Source organism: Protopterus annectens, chromosome 14.part0 (genome assembly GCF_019279795.1).
Source record: "Protopterus annectens isolate FY-2018-M chromosome 14.part0, PAN1.0, whole genome shotgun sequence".
Lineage (NCBI taxonomy): Eukaryota > Metazoa > Chordata > Ceratodontiformes > Protopteridae > Protopterus > Protopterus annectens.
The window spans coordinates 567,945,478-567,964,374 of NC_056748.1; the positions used below are offsets into that span (position 1 = coordinate 567,945,478).

The window sequence follows — 18,897 nt, forward strand, 5'->3', positions numbered from 1 at the left end:
CCTAGTGCATCTTATCTGTTAGTGTTGTCTTAAAGGGCAAAGGATGTTTATGTCCCTCTAGACCCCAACCCTTAGTATACCATTCATCGAATGCATTACTCCAGCCACATGGAATGTACTTATACAAGTACCTTGAATAAAATAAAAGATCCCAGTAGTTCCTATTCTACTCAGTCTTGGGAGGCTCCTCAGAGGCAACCTTTGTTCAGCATTTCATACAATGAAAGACCCTGTGCTTTTTGGCCTTTTCCATTTTCATAGAACAAACAGTACAACAAAAGTACAGTTGTGTACACTTACCATAAATGTAGATGTTCGAGTGCATTCAATGTTGCAGTCATTATGGGTTATCTGCTTGCAGGTAGCCCTCAGTCGGCCTGATTAACAAAGTCTTGGGTCCTGCGTCGGTTGCTGTCCCTTCTTCCATGACGTCAGGTCATCAGGGGTATAAAACATGCAGCTGACGCCATTACATCAGTTTTTCTTGCCCCAGATGTCAGGTGCCCCCCTAATGGGAAGTAATTAAATATAAAATACAAGATATACCTCCAACTAAAAAGCAAATACACCAAAAAGGCTTCTAAGCATAGTAAAGGAAAGTAGAGGTATAGCCAAAAGAAGTTAGGGGGCTGGAGGGAGGGTAACCAGGACTGCAACAGTGAATACACTCAAACATCTACATTTATGGTAAGTGTACACAACTGTACTATGTTCTTCATGTTTCACTGTTGCAGTCATTACATTTAGGTAGATTCCCAAAGCTATGGTTGGGAGGAGGAATTTAGATAGCATTAGGGCCAGCTATAAGGTCCTGCAAGACTGCAGTGGCAAAGCCAGCTCTGGATTTAGAGAAAATTGGCAAATTTAATGCTTGGTAAAAGTATGTACAGAACTCCAGGTAGCAGCTTCTAGGATGTCCCTGGTAGAGACATCTCTGAGAAAGGCTGTAGAGGTAGATGTAGCCCTGGTGATGTGAGATCTGATCCCCTGGGGGATAGGTTTTCCATGGTGCTTATAGCAGAAATTAATGCAATGGCTTAACCATTTAGAAATGGTTTTCTTTGAAATAGCCTTCCCCTCTGCCCCTGCAGCAAATGCCACCAGCAGTTGTTCAGATTTCCTTTGAGATTTAGTCCTGTCCAAGTAGTATCTAAGTTGTCTGTGCACATCCAAGGAATGCAGTATCCGTTCCCCTTTATTCTGTGGATTGGGAAAGAAGGTTGGTAAATGAATGGACTGATTAAGAGCCACACTGGATACCATCTTGGGCATGAAGGAAGGATTGGTTCTGAGGGACACCCTGTCCACATGAAAGATGATGAAAGGCTCCACTGCCATAAGGGCCTGTAATTCAGATACCCTTCTAGCTGAAGTGATTGCTAAAAGGAAAGCTGTTTTCCAAGAAAGACATTTTAAGTCTGCAGTAGCAGCTGGCTCGAAAGGAGGTAAAGTGAGTTTCAAGACAAAGTTAAGGTCCCAGGCTGGGGTTGGAGCTCTCCTCGGTGGTCTCAAATTTTTGGCCCCTCTGAGGAACTGCTTGAGCAGTGGATGAGAGAAGGGGAGGTTCTGTGTTATAATGAGCTGAAATGGCTGAGGCGTGGATTTTAATGGAGGAAAAAGACAGGCCCTTGTGAAGCATTTCAGTTAAGTATTGTAAAATCTGAGGTAAACTGGGCACAGCTGTGCTCATCCCTTGAGATTGGTTCCAGGCACAGAATCTTTTCCATTTTTCAGCATAAGATTTTCTAGTACTAGGCCTCCTTGCCTCTAAAATGATATCCATCAAAGGTTTGCTGAGGGATGTTAAAAGAGAGATTAAGTAATTAGCCAGGCTGCAATGTTCAGTTTTAAAAGTTGAGGGTGCAGAATCTGGTTCTCTTGCTGAGACAGCAGGGAAGGAGTCTGAGGCAGGTGCCATGAAGAAAACCGAGACAAACTGCGCAGGAGGGGGTACCAGTGTTGGCGCAGCCAGTCTGGAGCAATCAAAATCATCTCTAGTTTGTCCTGTTTGATTTTTATTAGTACTTTGGAGAGCAAACGTAGAGGGAGGGAGGCATAGACTGATAGGTCTTTCCAGCTGAAGGATAGAGCATCCACTTTCCAGGCTTGTTTGTGAGGAGTCCTTGTGCAAAATTTGTCCAATTGGTAGTTCTGGGGAGAGGCAAACGGGTCTATATCTGGGCTCCCCCATTTGCTTGTCGACATGTTGAAAATCCTTGGTTCCAGTTTCCACTCGTGTGGGTCCATCAGGTTTCTGCTTAGTCTGTCTGCCAGTGTATTTGATTTTCCTGGCAGGAATTGAGCCAAAGGGCAGTGCAGAGAACTGATAGTGCATGTAGCCTGCTTTGAAGCATAAGTATCTTCTGCAAGATTCCCTGATTGGGATGTGCAGGTATGCTTCTTTTAAATCTAGTGTTGCCAACCAGGCATCTTTGCCTAGTAGCTGTGTTCCACAATGCCATGGCTAGTCTGCAGAAGGGGTAAGAATGTGTACCCCCCTGCTTGTTTATGTACCACATCACAGTGGTGTTGTCCGTCTTTACCAATAGCTGTCCTGGAAGAATGTAGTCCTTGAAGGCTGTCAGAGCATTCTGTACAGCTAACATTTCTTTTTGATTGATATGCAGGTGCATTTGACTTGGGTTCCATTTGCCCTGAATGTACTTCCCTGCCAGGTGAGCCCCCCCCCCCATGCATAGTCTGATGCGTCTGTTGTTAGGGTTTGGGCAGCAGGGGGTGATGTGAAAGGTAGTCCCTTGTTTTGGTGGCAGGCCTCTGCCCACCAAAGGAACTCTAGGCGTAGGCAAAGTATGATAAGAATCATAGTTTCTAGGTCTTGAGAATGTTGGCACCGTAGGCTTTTTAGATACCACTGTAGTTTCCTCATATGCAATCTTGCATATGGAATTAGAAGAATGCAGGAGGCCATGAACCCCAAGGCTTGCAGTATTTGTCTTGCAGATAGCAGAGTTTTTGTGGCCACTTGTGTGAAGTCGGTAGTCAAATGCATTTGTTTCTCTGGCATGAGGCAAGCCATCTGGGAAGTTGTATTCAAGCTTGCTCCCAGGAATATCATTTGTTGACAGGGTACCAGGTGTGATCTCTTTTCATTTATGGTGTACCCCAGACAAGTTAGAACCCTTTTTACAAAGGCCAGATGATCCAAAAGTATGTCCTGACTTTCTGCCTGAATTAGACAATTGTCCAGGTATGGGTATATTTGAATATTTCTTTGCCTGCAAAATGCAACAACTGGAGCTAGGCACTTTGTGAATACCCCGGGTGCAGTAGATAAGCCAAAGGGCAGTGCAGAGAACTGATAGTGCATGTAGCCTGCTTTGAAGCATAAGTATCTTCTGCAAGATTCCCTGATTTGGATGTGCAGGTATGCTTCTTTTAAATCTAGTGTTGCCAACCAGGCATCTTTGCCTAGCATAGGAAGTAACTGGTGAAGAGTCAGCATCTTGAATTTTGGAATCTCCAAAAAGGTGTTTAGAGTAGACAGGTCCAGGATAGGACGCCATGAATTGTCTTTTCTGGGTACCAGGAAAAGTCTCGAGTAGAAACCTTGTCCCTTTTCTTCTTCTGGTACCAGCTGAATAGCCCCCATGCTTAAGAGAGAAAGTACTTGTTTCTAGGCCTCTGCCCACTGATTTTGGGGTAGGTCCGGCCACACACTTGGTGTTGGCAACGTGTGGAAGTGGAATCTCTATCCCTGGGACACTATATTTAAAACCCATTTGTCTTCTGTAATGAGTTCCCAATTCTTTGCATGAAGAGCAATCTTTCCCCCCAAAGGGGCAGTCAGTTGATAAGTGTTTGGAAATTTTAAAAGGAAGTCGTTAAGACAGTTTACCATAGGGGGGAGTCTTATTAATTCCAGATTTGGAAGTGGAGGCCCCCCACTGCTTAGTTCTGTGTCTCTCCTGGGGCTGAAACCTGGGGTTTTTGCTGTGCCTGGGTTTGGCTTGAGAAGATCTGGAAGGGGCTGGAAAGGACCAATTCTTACAGTGCCAGTGCCTACTAAATCTAGGAGGCTGCACTTGTAAAAAAATCTAACAGTTTGCATAGATTTAGCTTTACATTCCATCTTTTTAAGAACTTCCTCGGCCTTGTTACCGAACAGGCGGTCATGATTTAAAAGAGCATCCAACAATTTAGCTTTAACATGATCAGGCAAAGATTGCTCCTTAAGCTAAGCATGCCTTCGGAGCACAGACCCAGTAACAGCAGCCCTGCAAGAGACCTCTAATGAAGCAAAACCACATTGCAAAGTATGTTTTTCAACTTGTTCAGCAGAATGCATTAAATCCTGTAATTCCTTATTTTCCACACAGTCAGGAAACAACATCATTTTCTGTTTAAGCAGTCCAATAACATGTTGCTGATACTTTAGCATATGAAACTAGCAGTTTAAAGCCCTAATGGCCAAGGTTGCAGAAGTGTAAACCTTCTTACCCCATCTATCCAGCGCACTGGAGTCTTTCAGAAGTGGTAGGATTTTTAGCAGTAGAAGCCTTAATGCCCTTGGGCCCCTGTGAAATAGTCTCTGGATCTGCAATAGGATTTTTGAAAAGTAACTTGTGGGACTCGGGGTCCCTGTAGTGTCTGTCAGGTTTTCTGGGAGCAGGAGGAAGGGAATCAGGGGCCAAACTGGATTCTGAAAAAGCATCAGCAATGTCTAGTACAGGAGGAATAGCTAAAGGCCTTTGCTGAGGCAGAAGGAGGAAATCCCTAAGCCTCTTTTTTGAATCAGAAAAATCCTGGCTTTCCCAGTGGAAATGCTCTCAGAGTATTTAAGGTTTCCCCAAAAGAAAAATCCTCAGGAGGGGAAGCAGTGGGAATAGAGTCCTCTGCATCAGAATCTTCATAAGTAGATACGTGCAAATCCAGATCATCAGAAGAATCAGAAAAAAACAGAATCCTTATCAGAAGATTTATAATCAACTTCAGTCCTAGGTCTCTTAGAAGGGGGGGGGGGGGGCTGGCTACCCCTAATTAAAGTTATTAGATCTTTAGCCATTCTTATCATTTGTTTTTTAGGCATAGAGGCATGAGCATGTGGCCTGGGCATCATTTTGTTAGACATGAATCGAGATTTAGGCCCAAGTAAAGAAGGAGGCATCTGTTTAATATGCAAGTCCGTAGGCCTGAATACATCCTCAGAAGCCGGTGCCTGCACAGCGGCTCCGGACCCATCCAAGGTAGAGACATCCGCGGGTTCCATAGTCAAAGCATTTCACAGCATACCAGACTCCGAATGGGTCAGTAGAAGCCTGCGAATCAGAAGTAGCGGGTATCAGGGGCTGTTAAAGCGCCTCACTGAGTACTGGCGACTGGCTTAGGAGAAGCATCAGACAGTTTTGGGCCTCGGTGGCCTGTCTCTGTCTTTATCTTTGTGTTTTTTCGGAATCCCGGTAGTCGCATGGCTAACAGATGACATTTCTGGATAATTAAACCGAGAACTGAAATATTTAGAGGTGAAAATTTACCGTTGACGGATAGTGCGCTGATTAAATAAAGCACAAAACCGACAGCAAGGTACATCGTGGTCAGGGCCTAGGCAAGGAATACAATATGAATGAAAGTCTTTATGAGGTATTTGCTTTCCACAAGTAATGCAATTATTAACTTTTACTGACATCGGTAAGGAGTAAGAAAAAAAGTTTCCCCAAAGGGGTACTTAGCTTTAGTTGAAGACTTTGGTTCTGAAACTCGAAAACGAAAATTTCAGGAGTCAGCCGACCAGCACTTGTGAACTGCTTCTGCTTCGGGGCACCGCACGGCAAGAAAGACTGATGTAATGGCGTCGGCTGCATGTTTTATACCCCTGATGACCTGACGTCATGGAATAAGGGACAGCAACCGATGCAGGACCCAAGACTTTGTTAATCAGGCTGACTGAGGGCTACCTGCAAGCAGATAACCCAAATGTAATGACTGCAACAGTGAAACACGAAGAACATCACCCAATTCAAAAGTGCAAAACATCCAAAGTAAGAAAAGCAGCAACTGCCAGCGTGCTGGATTTCTTATACAATGCCTTCCAACCACTGCAACAGACTCCATCTGCACATCAAGAAAAGTAACTCCCTGACTACCTTCAAAGTTAAACTGAGAATGATAAAAAATGAAAATTCTTATTGTCAGGAAAAACTAATCCTCATGCTGGAGATTATTTTTATATTAATTTATTACCCTTCACTAGATTTAAATTATGTATTAATAAAATATATCAGTTGCTGGAGATGCAAAATTAATTTTAAAACTTGATTGGCAACATATGGTATTTGACTATAATGTTTTGCACATGTTTTGCAAAGAAATTAACATATTTATGCAAGCTCTATGGTCAGACAAATTTAATCTTTGCAAAACATTGCTTTTGTTTAATCCACAACAGTTCCCTGAAGCGTACCTAGAATGCAATATCCTCCTCTTCGGAATTTGTTAATCATAGCTAAAAAGGTTCTTACTAATAATCGGAAAAATAATGTTACTCTCTCAGTCACAGAATGTATAAATATTGTTAATGTTGTCTGTTAAAATGAATTATTCACTATTATGATGAAAACGAATAACATAACTTCTGAATATAATTGTTGATCAAAACGTATCTTATTAGAGAAATATCAGTTTAAGATTTTTACTTGCATAAATATTTCTCTTTATGCTTTTCATACAACACCTTAAGAAGAAATCACATAAATTCATATTCATTTAATGTAGACACTACTGTAAATAGTTTTCCTTTAGATGTTAATTTGTGGATTTATTGTATTAAAAGCTAATCAAGTAGAAAAACAGAACTAAACTCATTGGCTGGATGAGTAACACTAAAGTCTTAGTGTGAACAGTTTTCTGTGCAGAGGGAACAAGTCTACTCCTATCACTACATGCGTAATGTGTCTGTTTTGTGATGGCTTTCCAGCCATAAATCTACTACTAGCCTATGAAGAGATGGCCACTACAGAATGAATTTCATGAGTCTGAGGTCCTCCCCAAATACAAGGATATCAGAAGGGAAGGCAGCAGATTGGGAAGACTCATTATCCCCACTAATCGCAAGGACAAAGAAACTGGTGCATTCAGTCTCAGATTCAGCTACAGATATGTGATGAAGATAACCTATGGTGAGTTTGAAACCTAGACTGAAGAGTCAGGTCACAGAACATACCAATCTACAGTGCTGTGCATTTGTACGTATGTGTGTATATATATGTGTGGAGGCTGTGCATGTGTACGTGTGTGTGTATGTATATGTGTGGAGGCTGTGCATGTGTACGTGTGTGTGTATGTATATGTGTGGAGGCTGTGCATGTGTACGTGTGTGTGTGTGTATGTATATGTGCGGAGGCTGTGCATGTGTACGTGTGTGTGTATGTATATGTGTGGAGGTGGAGGTGCTGCATATGCCATACTGCAGTACATAGTAGGCCTTGGAACTAATATCAAAATAAAGTGTTGAATAACAATATCCTGCACCTGTTCTACTTTCTGTCACTACATGCAGAATAGATTTACTTTAGGTCAAGCATTGAGATTGGGTTGGCTGATGGTTAAGGGCAGAGTGTGAAAGGACCTGTGAAGACTGTCTCAGTCCTCACAAGTATGGAAACTTCTGCTCATGCAGAAGATGTAAGGTTGATCCCGTGTACCACAGTTCCTGACAAAGAGCTCTCCTAAGACCCAAGGTTTATTTTTGTAAATTCTTGAAAAGTATAGCATTGTTAGACTTCCTTCTGAAATGAGAATAATGGGGGCAGGAAGTGTGCCTCTCCAACTCAGCTCACAGTAATCCATGGACACTGGGAAGGACATCAAGCTATCACTATAAGAGAATGCACCCTCATGCAAGCAGTTGTGAGTTACTACAGTCATTGTTGACTTCACTGCAGAGTCAGACTTAGTCTCTTAATCCACACCAGTCTGCCTCCCTAGCTCCAGACTTCCACCCTAAGATACCCCTGAGGAGGATCCGTGCAGTCAGCAGTGGCAAGGTCCTCAAGCTTCTTGATTCTATGCTGTCGGGTTGAAGAAGATCCTTACAGTAAGTCTACTCCACTGCTGATAGGCACACAGCAGTGGCGAAGGCCTCAGGCTTCCTGTTCCTGTATGGCTGGGTTTAAAGCATCAGTTTTAACAAACATTACTGCTCATGCCATCTTTCCAGGCAGCTCTGATTATGATGGTCTTTACACAAAAGCTGACAAAAATTAGTCACACACCATGCTACATGGTGACAATGATACATCTGTACCACAGCAAAATACTTCAAGTAATAATGAGAAAAGCATCTTGTAAATACTGTAGCTAACTATAACAGCAAAGCTCAGATGTAAACAGAATTGTACACTGAAGGTTACTGTGCTGTAAGCCCTAGATGGATTCAAGCTGTAACAGTGCAGCATGTCTCCAGCAAAAAAAAAGCAGCAACCCACTTTCTGTCTGTGACTTCATATCTCTAAATGACTCCAGACAAACTATGCTTCTTGCATCAAGACAGCAAAGGCATGATGATGCACATGATGAAAGATGGATAAGCTGAAGAGATGAATAAACTCCAGTTCACCTTCAAGAATACAATAGTAGACAGCTTCATGTCCCATATTACCTAACTCCTTAATATGAAAGTAAAAAGTAACTGCACTAGTGACAGAGTAGCAGGTCATTACAGCATGACTACATCATCATAAGAGCCAATGACATGATAGCAAAGGACAACATAAACAATTGGTCAAAGTATTAATGCAAGTACTGCTACAGTTCTCCACAGATAATACACTGTCAGTGTATCCTTATATTGACCAGGTAAGTTCACAGGTTGGTAGAAGGCTATCGGCCCTAGGGCCTATACAAGCCTAGCCATAACAATTTCCTGGATATTTCTTCCCACTATATTTACTTCTCTGGACCCCTGTCTAGCAGGGAGATTGACATGATCCCCGGGGTGAATTTCCTACCTCCCATCCAATCATCAAGGTTCCTTTTGAAGACAGCCAAGGAGGCGCTCTGCTTGAAATGTATGGGCAGTCTACACCAGAGTACGGGGAGTCTCTGGGTCAGGAACCTATCCCTTCAGCATGTTTTGTTTATTGTGATGACAAGGTTTAGATCCCTGGAGCGTGTGGCTCTGAGGGATTGGGATTTCTTTAAATGGAGCATGTCCAACACCTCAGGGTTTGACATGGCCTTGTATGTTAAGCAGAGATCGCCTCTGAGTAGACGATATGCCACAGAGTATAGCTGGAGTTTTTTTAGACTGTCAGCATATGGCATATGCTTTAGGCCTGTGATTCTTTTATTGAGGTATTTCTGTGGCCTTTCCAGCTGTTGCAGATGTCTTGTGAGGTACATACCTAACGGGGCTTTATACACTATAATGGGTCTAATGAGGGATGAGTACAGTGGGACAATGACCTCCTTTTCTCTGGATGAAAAGCCCTTAGTGATGAGGTGTGCCACATAGAAGGATTTCCTGACTGTTGTGGTGATGTGGTTATCGAAAGTGAGACCACTGTCCACCTGTGTCCCTAAGTTTCTCATCACACTTTCGATGTTTAATGTACTGCCACCTATGTGGTAATTCATGGGTACATGTTTTTTCCCATAGGGGATAATAAGAAGTTATGTACCTACCATAACGTTCCATGTTAGTTGTCTTCTCTCGCCTTCTTTCTTGCTTGATGGGTTCGGAGCCGATCCTCGGCTCCGACTCGGCACTTGCTTTAGCTCGAGAACTCCTTTTACCAGCTCGAGGCAGCCCCATATCCCATGATGCAAGGCAGTAAGTACCCAGATCTCGTTTGTTGACAAAGGGCAATAACACCAAGCATAAAATACTTCCCAAAGGAAGAAGAAACTTACAGATGGAAAAAGGACCAGGTCTGAATGGTCTTTAGCATAATAGTTTCTTATACAAGGTCTGTCCAGGCCAGGGGAAGGAGGGAGAATCGCAGAAAGAAGGCGAGAAGACAACTAACATGGAACGTTATGGTAGGTACATAACTTAATGTTAAGTTGTCAATCTCGCCTTCATTCTTGCTTGATGGGACCGCCCCCTAGCACCTCTATCCTGGGTGGCTCAATGGAACAAACTCTTGAGGACTGTAGAGCCAAAACTGGCTCTGTCCCTGGAGGCCAAGTCCAATTTGTAATGGGAAACAAAAGTGTGAGGAGTGGCCCAAGTGGCGCTGCACAAATAGTGTCCAAAGGCAGTCTAGCTTGAAAGGCTGTAGAAGTAGCTAAACTCCTAGTTGAATGTGCTTTAGGTTTTGAGCACAGCTGTTTTCCCCTGATCGTATAAATTTCAGTGTTGACCAAGAAAGCCATCTGGACAAAGTCACTTTAGAAACAGGAAGGCCTTTTTTATTATCCGCATAGGAAACAAAAAGTTGATCAGATTTTCTAAATTTTTTGTTCTGTCCAAATAATATCTAAGCTGACGGTGGACGTCAAGATAATGTAGCTTTGTTCAGCTCTATCTGAATAGTTAGGAAAAATACAGGAGATCAATGGATTGATTCAGATTGTTTTTGAAGCGACCTTAGGTAAAAAGGATGGATTAGTTCTCAAAGATACTCTGTCTTTGTGAAAAATCAAATAGGGGGGTCGAACCGAAAGAGCATGAAGTTCAGACACCCTCCTGGCAGATGTAATAGCCACTAGGAATAACGTTTTCCAAGAAAGATATTTTAGGGAACAAGAAACAGCTGGCTCGAAGGGGGGAAGAATCAAGGATGTCAGCACTAAATTTAGATCCCACTGAGGAGGAGGATTCCTGATTGGAGGCTTTAGTAGGAAAATTCCTTTCAAAAAGGCCCTGCAGAGCCTATGGGACATAATATTCTGATCTGCTATCCCGACATGAAAATTAGAAATAGCAGCTAACTGAACTCTGACTGTGGAAGAAGAGGAGCCTGCATGAAAAATCTCTGCTAAGAAGTCCAGAACTGCCTGAACAGGGGCAGTAAAAGGATCAATATTTTGGGCCTTAGCCCAATAAGAGAAACGTTTCCATTTGCTTGTGTAAATCCTCCTGGTAGAGGATTTTAGTGAAGCTACTATGATATCTCTAACTGGGTTAGAGATTAAAGGAAGCCTGGCTAAGGAAGGAAGTGGAGCAACCATGCTGTGAGGTTGAGAGAAGGGATTGACCGGTGCAGCTGACCAGATTGGTGAATCAGTAGATCTGGCACTTGGTCCACCAAAAGATGATGATGGAGGAACGGAAACCAAACTTGTCGAGGCCAGTAAGGGGCAATGAGAATCAATTTGGCTCTCAAAACGGTAGCTTTCTGGATTACCTGAGGGATCAGAGGAAATGGTGGGAAGGCATAAAGAAGTCCCTGGGGCCAATCCTGGGTCAGAGCGTCTCTGGGGGGATGGCCTGATAGAGGGAAGAGGCTGAAGAAGTCTGGACATTTGCTGTTTTGGGGAGTAGCAAAAAGATCGCAACATGGACGACCCCATTCCAGAAAAATCTCTTCCGCTACGGATTGCTTGAGAGACCACTCGTGAGGCATGAGAATAGCTCTGCTCAATCTGTCCGCTATAATGTTGGTTTTCCCAGGGATATGCGTTGCTACCAGAAACCGATGAGAGGAGATCGCCCATTGCCAAAGTCTGAGCGCTTCTCGACACAAGGGTAGGACTTGGTTCCGCCCTGTTTGTTGATATACTACACTACAGACATGTTGTCTGTGTGGACTGCAATTGTCCCTACGGGAAGAAAGTCGATGAGGGCTTGCACCGCTAAAAGCACTGCTCTCATCTCCAGGACATTTATGTGCTGATGGTACTCGAACGGCTGCCACGCCCCATGAACCATCCTGCCCTGATAATGACCCCCACCCGATCAGGGAGGCATCCGTGGTGACAGTGGCTATCGGGGGGAGGTACAAAGCACCTGCCTTGGTGAACCTGAGACGATGTGATCCACCAAGCAAGATGTTCTTTAGCATGTTTGTGTCACCAGAATCTGGTGACGATTGGGAGTTGCTGGTATGACCACTGTGTGAACAGCATCCACTGAAGGAGGCGCATGTAGAATCGAGCCAGGGAAGAAGAGTAATGGCCGCAGCCATGAGACCTAATACCTTTAGAACCATTCTGGCCTGTACTTTCTTGCTGGCCAGAATGATCCTGACATGAGTCTGAATGTCTGAAACTCTTTGTTCTGTAAGGGTAGCTGACATCCGAACAGTGTTTAAGTTTGCGCCTATGAAGGTAATAGACTGGCAGGGCGATAAGGATGACTTTTCGTTGACTGAGATGCCCAAATGAGAACAAAGGTCTATTGTGTAATCCCTGGCTTGTATAAGCTGATGCCTGGTGGTGGCTGACAGGAGCCAGTCGTCGAGATACGGAAACACCTGGAATCCTTTGACGCCTCAGATGAGCCGTGACCACTGCCATGCATTTGGTGAACACTCTGGGGCTGTAGTGAGACCAAAGGGCAGGGCTCTGAACTGAAATGACTGACCCCAGCCGAAGCGGAGAAATCTCCTGGAGCCTGTGAATTTTGATGTGATAGTGCGATCCTGAAGATCTATTGAGCACATCCAGTTGTCCTTCTGTAAGAAGGGCAGAATTGACTGAAGAGTGACCATTCGGAATCTTGTCTTCTTGACAGACTTGTTGAGTCTGCTGAGATCCAATATTGGTCTCCAGTCTCCCGTCTTTTTGGGGACCAAAAAGAACCTTGAGTAGATTCCCGGCTCTGAATGGTCTATTGTAACTGGCTGAATGGCTCTTTTTTGCAGTAGTTTTATGATTTCTAACTCTGCAATGTCCCTTAGACCGGGTGGTACATCTGGAAAGGAACTTGAGGGGAAGGGACTTTCCTCGAAAGGAATTATGTAACCCTTGGATATGATCGACTGTACCCATCTGTCTTGAGTGAGGGAATGCCAGGCTTCTGGGTACAGTGATAATCTTCCCGACTGCCTCCAAGGAGGGACAGCCGGGCAACACCTCAGGGATGCTGAAAGGGCTTATCAGAGAGAGGCTCCCTGTTTCCCTGGTTCTTCGACCCCTCTGCCTCTAGAGCGGCGCCTGTTGTTGTTACCCCTCTGCCTCTAGGGGTAAACTGACCACGTGAATCGGCGTGACTCCTTGGGATTTACGGAACCACATCTTCCCACCCTTCTGTCCTTTGGGATAAGGCCTAGAAGGTGGAAAACGGACTCCAACAGCAGAAAGAGTCTTGCCGTCCTGCTCACACCTGGTCAAGGTCTCTTCACCTGAGGGCCAAACAAAGCTGACCCATCAAAGGGAGAATTTGTGAAGGACGCCTTAAAAGGTCCGCAAAGTCACATAGCCGCATCCAGGCTTGGCGCCTAAGAGCCACACCTGTGCCTGTGGTTTACTCGCTCCATCCAAGCAGCATAAGATATTAGCCGCATGGAGGAGTTAGCAATGGAATTGAGGGTTCCTAGCTGCGAAGCAATCTTTTCTTGAGCCCCTGCAGCTGTAGGATCTTGAACTACTTCTCCCAGCTCCTTCAGGATATCTCTGGAGTCTGGTGAAGTGACAAAGATAATTCAGCGAACGATAGCAAAGGTCGCTGAGGAAAACATCCGCTTGCCGCATCTATCCATGGTCCTAGAGTCCTTATTAGGAGGATGGACGGGCACGGAAGGATCTGCAAGTTCCTTTTGGTGGCCGCAGCCACCACCATGGCATCAGCGGGACACCCTTGGTCAGGAATTGTTTGTCACTAGGGGCAGTTATAAATTTAGAAGGCCTCCTAGGGACTGGCTCTACAGAGTCAGGAGCTGTCCACGCCTTCGTGCAATAACCTGCATAAGGGGGTCGAAGGCGGAGACACCCAGGAGGTGGAGTGTCGAGATCCAAACGCTTCTAGGTATACTGACTCATCCTCAGAGGGATTGTTGGTGGGCCAGTTTCCCTCTGTTTGAGAAGTTCTAGGATGTCTGAAAAGGAGACATCCTCAGAGGGGATCTAGGGATCCTCTGACTCATCAAAGTCAGTATCCGAAGTGACAGACTCGGGAGTCTACATGCTTCCTCTTACAAGTCCTCTTCCTAGGAGGATCTCCAAACATCAGGAGAATCCTCGGAAGAGGGGAAATTCCCAATGGGGAAACCTGAGGCGGAGGATCTCTGGGTCCTGTAGCAAGAGAAGTGGCAGAGATGTCAACAGGTACCATAGAGGAGGAGCTACGGAAGAGACTGCTGACTGATACCAGTGGCCAGTACACTCTTCATCACCTCAAATGCTCCTCCCAGGCAGGTCCGAGAGAACCCGCTCCAAGAGCTAGGAACTCCAGGAACCACTGAAAGGGAGGTCTCCGAGGCAGATGTCGGAGCCGAGCGCACCAACGCGGAGCCCCCAAGGGGAATAGCGGGCTCGGACAAGGGTCGGATGCCACTCACCCCCTCGGAGGAGACCAGGGAAGCCCGACGACCGAATCACTCTAAGGGAGAGGAGATAAGAGTAGGGGCTGAAGGAACAGAAGGGGTATCCGCCCTCCAGCCGTAGCAGTAACCATGCCCGAAGACTCCAACTCCAAGCTCTGGGGTAGAGTTGAAGGAGGAACTGTAACGGGTGTGGACCAACAGTCGCCTGCTGAGACGGACTGTGTAGCATTTGGGCCAGTACCTGTGACTTGAGTAATCTACTGACCACTCTCTAGGTCATGGTCTGACAACCTGGATGACCTTGAAGATCGGCCCGATGGCTCCGTTCGATAGAAGAGGCGGCCGAGCCGAAAGTATCGGCTCCAAGGAAGGAGACCGACCTCTTCCTGAATGGGCCATCGGAGCCGATACTACAGATCCTGTCGGCACCGACTTCGGAGCCGACAGAACGTTCGATGTATCGGCTCCAGCCGGAGCCGATACAGCTAAAGTAACGGTGTCGGAGCCGATCGAGCCGACACCGATGCCTGTGCCACATGGGTGTCGGAGCCGATCGGAGCCGACATCGGTGGTCAAAACAGGTTCGGCACCGATAGCCATCGGCGCCAAAGCTTTGGATCAGAATCGGCCCAGCCGAGCCGATCTCGACTCAATACGAAGTCGGAGCCGAGGCCGCAGGCTTAGAAACAGAAGCCTGGGCCTTGGCAGTTTTAGTTGATTTTGTGGAGCCGACTTAGCCGGAGAGCCTCCGGCTTAAGAAGACCCCTGAGAATCAACTTGTTATGTCTCTCCTGCAGGACTCTCTGGCTGAAGGAGTGACAACAGCACAGGAGTCCTGCAGGTGAAGAGGGCCCAAACAATACAGGCAAGAAGTGTGACCGCCTGTCAGAGACATCTTCTGACAGCACGAGTCACACTTCTTAAAACCTGAAACCCTCTCCTTAGACATGGTGCCGACACAACACACACACACACCAGTCAAAATTAAATTAAACAAATACCAAGAGGTATTTTATAAAAACACCAACACACACACCCTAACAGGGGATGGGATAGGGATAAATTTGACTAACAAAAATTAAAAGAGACAGGATTTCTGTCAGAAAAGGGTAAAATAAATTTCAACTATCAAAAAATTAGTTTTAAACTAAAAGGGGCTTGAAAAATCACAAATGTGAACTACTTACCAGGAGCTGGTAAAGAGAAGACCTCCCAAGCGAAGCGGCAAACGAGATCGGGTACTTACTGCCTTGCATCATGGGATATGGGGCTGCCTCGAGCTGGTAAAAGGAGTTCTCGAGCTAAAGCAGTAGCGAGTGGAGCCGAGGATCGGCTCCGAACCCATCAAGCAAGAATGAAGGCGAGATTGACAACTTAACATCTATACATTTCTTGGCATTAAGCTTGAGCCCATGGCTCTGGCACCAGGCATCTGTTTCTCTATGGCCCTTTTGTAGAATATCCACATAATTTGGGGAGTCAATAATGGCTCCCAGTTTTGCAGTCATCTGCGAACTTTGTTAGCCAGAGTCCCTTAGTGTTGGCCTGTATGTCAGAGAAGTAGATGCCAAACAAGAGTGGTCCCAGGACTGAACCTTGAGTCCCACTAGGCTAGTGGTCTCTTTTCAAGGGAGACTCAATGTGCTATTTACACCGCTAGGAGAAACTTGGCCAGGCATCGGGGACCACCTTCTACTCTTTTCAATAGCTAATGTAGCATTTTTTACATCCATCTGAGCTACCACTAATTCAAGCAGATAGGACCCTGGTTTAATGTCTCATCAGAAAGACGAATACAGCATATGAACAAATTACACAAAGCATGACAGTGTGTCATTTAACTTTTATTTTTGATGTTTGCTGTTATAATGTAAAATAAACTAGTATTAAATGACATATGGTCTCTAGATTAATATTCTTTCATTTTTTTCATAAATCAGTGACATCAGCCATACAATCCAATTCAATCTTGTCAGAAGACATGATTAACACAAACCATTTAACATTATGTCACAACATTCTGGAAAGATCTTTCAGTTTTTCTATCCTACTTCCCCTCCCTCTGTTTAGTAATCAGCTAGGACAACACTCTTAACAATATACATAGTGCAAAATAAATTTTATTCAGTAGACAGAAAATGTAAGGCATTACTGCTACAGTTTCTACAGACACTTCAACATACCTGCTGTAAGAGAGCTTGCTGGCATGTTTAGTTTTAAAGCCATTTTATTCAAAACTTTCTGCATTTCAGGTCCTTCTTTGAAACGTTCAACTTCATGCATTGCGGTGTCATTGTTTTCGATGTAGGTCACAAATTTTGGACAGTTGTCAAAGAACCTCATTAAATCATCTTTGACCAAGGGATCTCGACATGTCAGATCTATAAAAACAGCAAAATTACTGTCCTGTACATCTAAATGCACCCTTCAAAAGGTTCACATTCAGCTGTTGAAACAGACCACTAGTTTAAAAACAGACCACTGTGCACACGCACACACACACACACACACACACACACACACACACACACACACACACACACGCGTACACACACAATCAGATGTTTACTACTTTTCCATTCAATTAAGACAGAAACCAATTTTGTCAATGACAATCTGAATGATAAGGCTGAATCAGCAGAATTTGTACTGTTCAAATTAATTTAATTGCCAATGATGAAAAGCAAAAATTCAAATAAAATACACTTACCTGCGAAACTGTCAAACTACCCCCAAAAAAGTATAAAACGAACAGAATGAGCAAACAGTTGTATAATAAATATTACATGCAAATGCTAATGTTGTGCAAGATTTGCAAACTACAGATTTAATACAAATACAGACAGAGACCTGTTTTACTTTGTTTTATTTTTCTGGCAGGACAGTTACCTGTAAAACAAAGTGCTATAAGTCCATGATGTCACTACAGTTACATATATGGATAGATATGCTAACACTGTGTAAGACTATGATTTGCATAGTTTTAAGATAAGGTAATCAAGAGGACTCTCCTACAATAAGATATTGTTCTGTCAGTAAACTAAATTTATGTATCTCCCCCGATAGTACTATTTAAGAAGGTGTGTGATGCAGAAAGAAAAAGACATTAAACCTTTTATATTTTGCATTTCCTGGTCCTCGACCCTGTCAGTAACCGTACATCTTTGCCAGCCATGTCTAAATAAAGTTTCCATCCATACACCAAAAACACAGGAAAATGATTCTAACAGCATCTACAGCATTTAATTGTAATTGCTTAACTTTTCAATAGTGGAGCTAGTGAAAAGGTTGTACAGTTTGGGATATGATACAGAAGATTCAAAAGTAAAACAAAACATGTAATGCCGCCTTAACATTCTGTCACTGATTATTATTATTTACATCTGCATTTGTTTAAATTAACTATGAGAGACACACTACATATAAGCATAACCTGGGAAAGAATGATGTCACATGTACTTATCACATATCCAGTGGTATACAAGAACAGAATAAGGAGGGTGTAAGACAGTTAATCAGTAGCCACTAGTTTCAATACCGCAAAAGGAAACTCACCAATGTCATATGACTAGACATAACAAAATTTAAAAAGCATATCTCCACAACAAAATCTAATGTATAACATCACCTACTAAACTGGATTTGTTAAAATTGCTAATGTGTCATCTCTTTTGGTTATTTATGATGTGTAATGATTGGATTAATTAATGGCCTGTAATCTGTTAACTTGCTAGTTGTATAATGTTTGTTTTTTATATTGTTGGAGCTTTTCTCCCCGGGCCTCCTCTGAAAATGGACCTGTGCCCAGTCGGACTTTCCCAGTAAACAAATGTTAAATAAATAAATAAAATAAACACCATACACACAACATACATTTAGCAGAAAGGGACAGAAACAATGTCATTATTGTGACAGACGTTGCTGAAACAAGAGAGAGAATCTTCCAAGGTACAGGAGCAATTTTGTTTCTTTTAACCTCAAACAAATAACCTGGTTACCAATATGAGACAGAAGGAGAAAGTCCTGACCTGGTAGTAAATGGCTTTTTCAAGAAAACACAAGAATCTCTGGGGGTATATCATTGGCTTGACTGCAGGTAAGTGTCCTGAAGATCTAAACAGCGTATCCATTCTCCTCTGAACAGAAATGGAAGAACGCATTAACATGTGATCGTGTGAAAGTCACCATGAAAATCATTTTATGTTGCTGAAATTCCAAACTGCCCACTCAAAAATCTTCTCTGATAACATACACACAAAAAAAATTGAAACAATATCTTGGCTCTTACTAACCTAGTCGGACCTTATGGATGGCTTTGTTTCCCAGGAGCTGTAACATTTCCTTCCAACACAATTTTTGGTGATGTGGGCAAGGAAATATAATTCAAAGGCACAGAAACAATTGCTTTTGCCTATCTCCACCCTAACACAGGCATGGTCAAATACAGATACCTTTGCTGATGTGTGAGGTTAGTTCCCAAAAGTACAGTTTCGTACCTACCATAAATGCAGAT

General features: G+C 43.8%; 1 protein-coding gene across 1 annotated transcript in view; it reads right to left on the reverse strand.

Moving 5' to 3' along the window:
- Nucleotides 1–18,897, reverse strand: part of MINPP1 (multiple inositol-polyphosphate phosphatase 1) — a 1,197,381-nt gene that overhangs the window by 1,172,236 nt on the left and 6,248 nt on the right. The window contains exon 2 of the mRNA XM_044056308.1: nt 16,568–16,765. Within this exon, the coding sequence (XP_043912243.1) occupies nt 16,568–16,765 (198 nt within the window). The remainder of the gene's footprint in view (nt 1–16,567; nt 16,766–18,897) is intronic.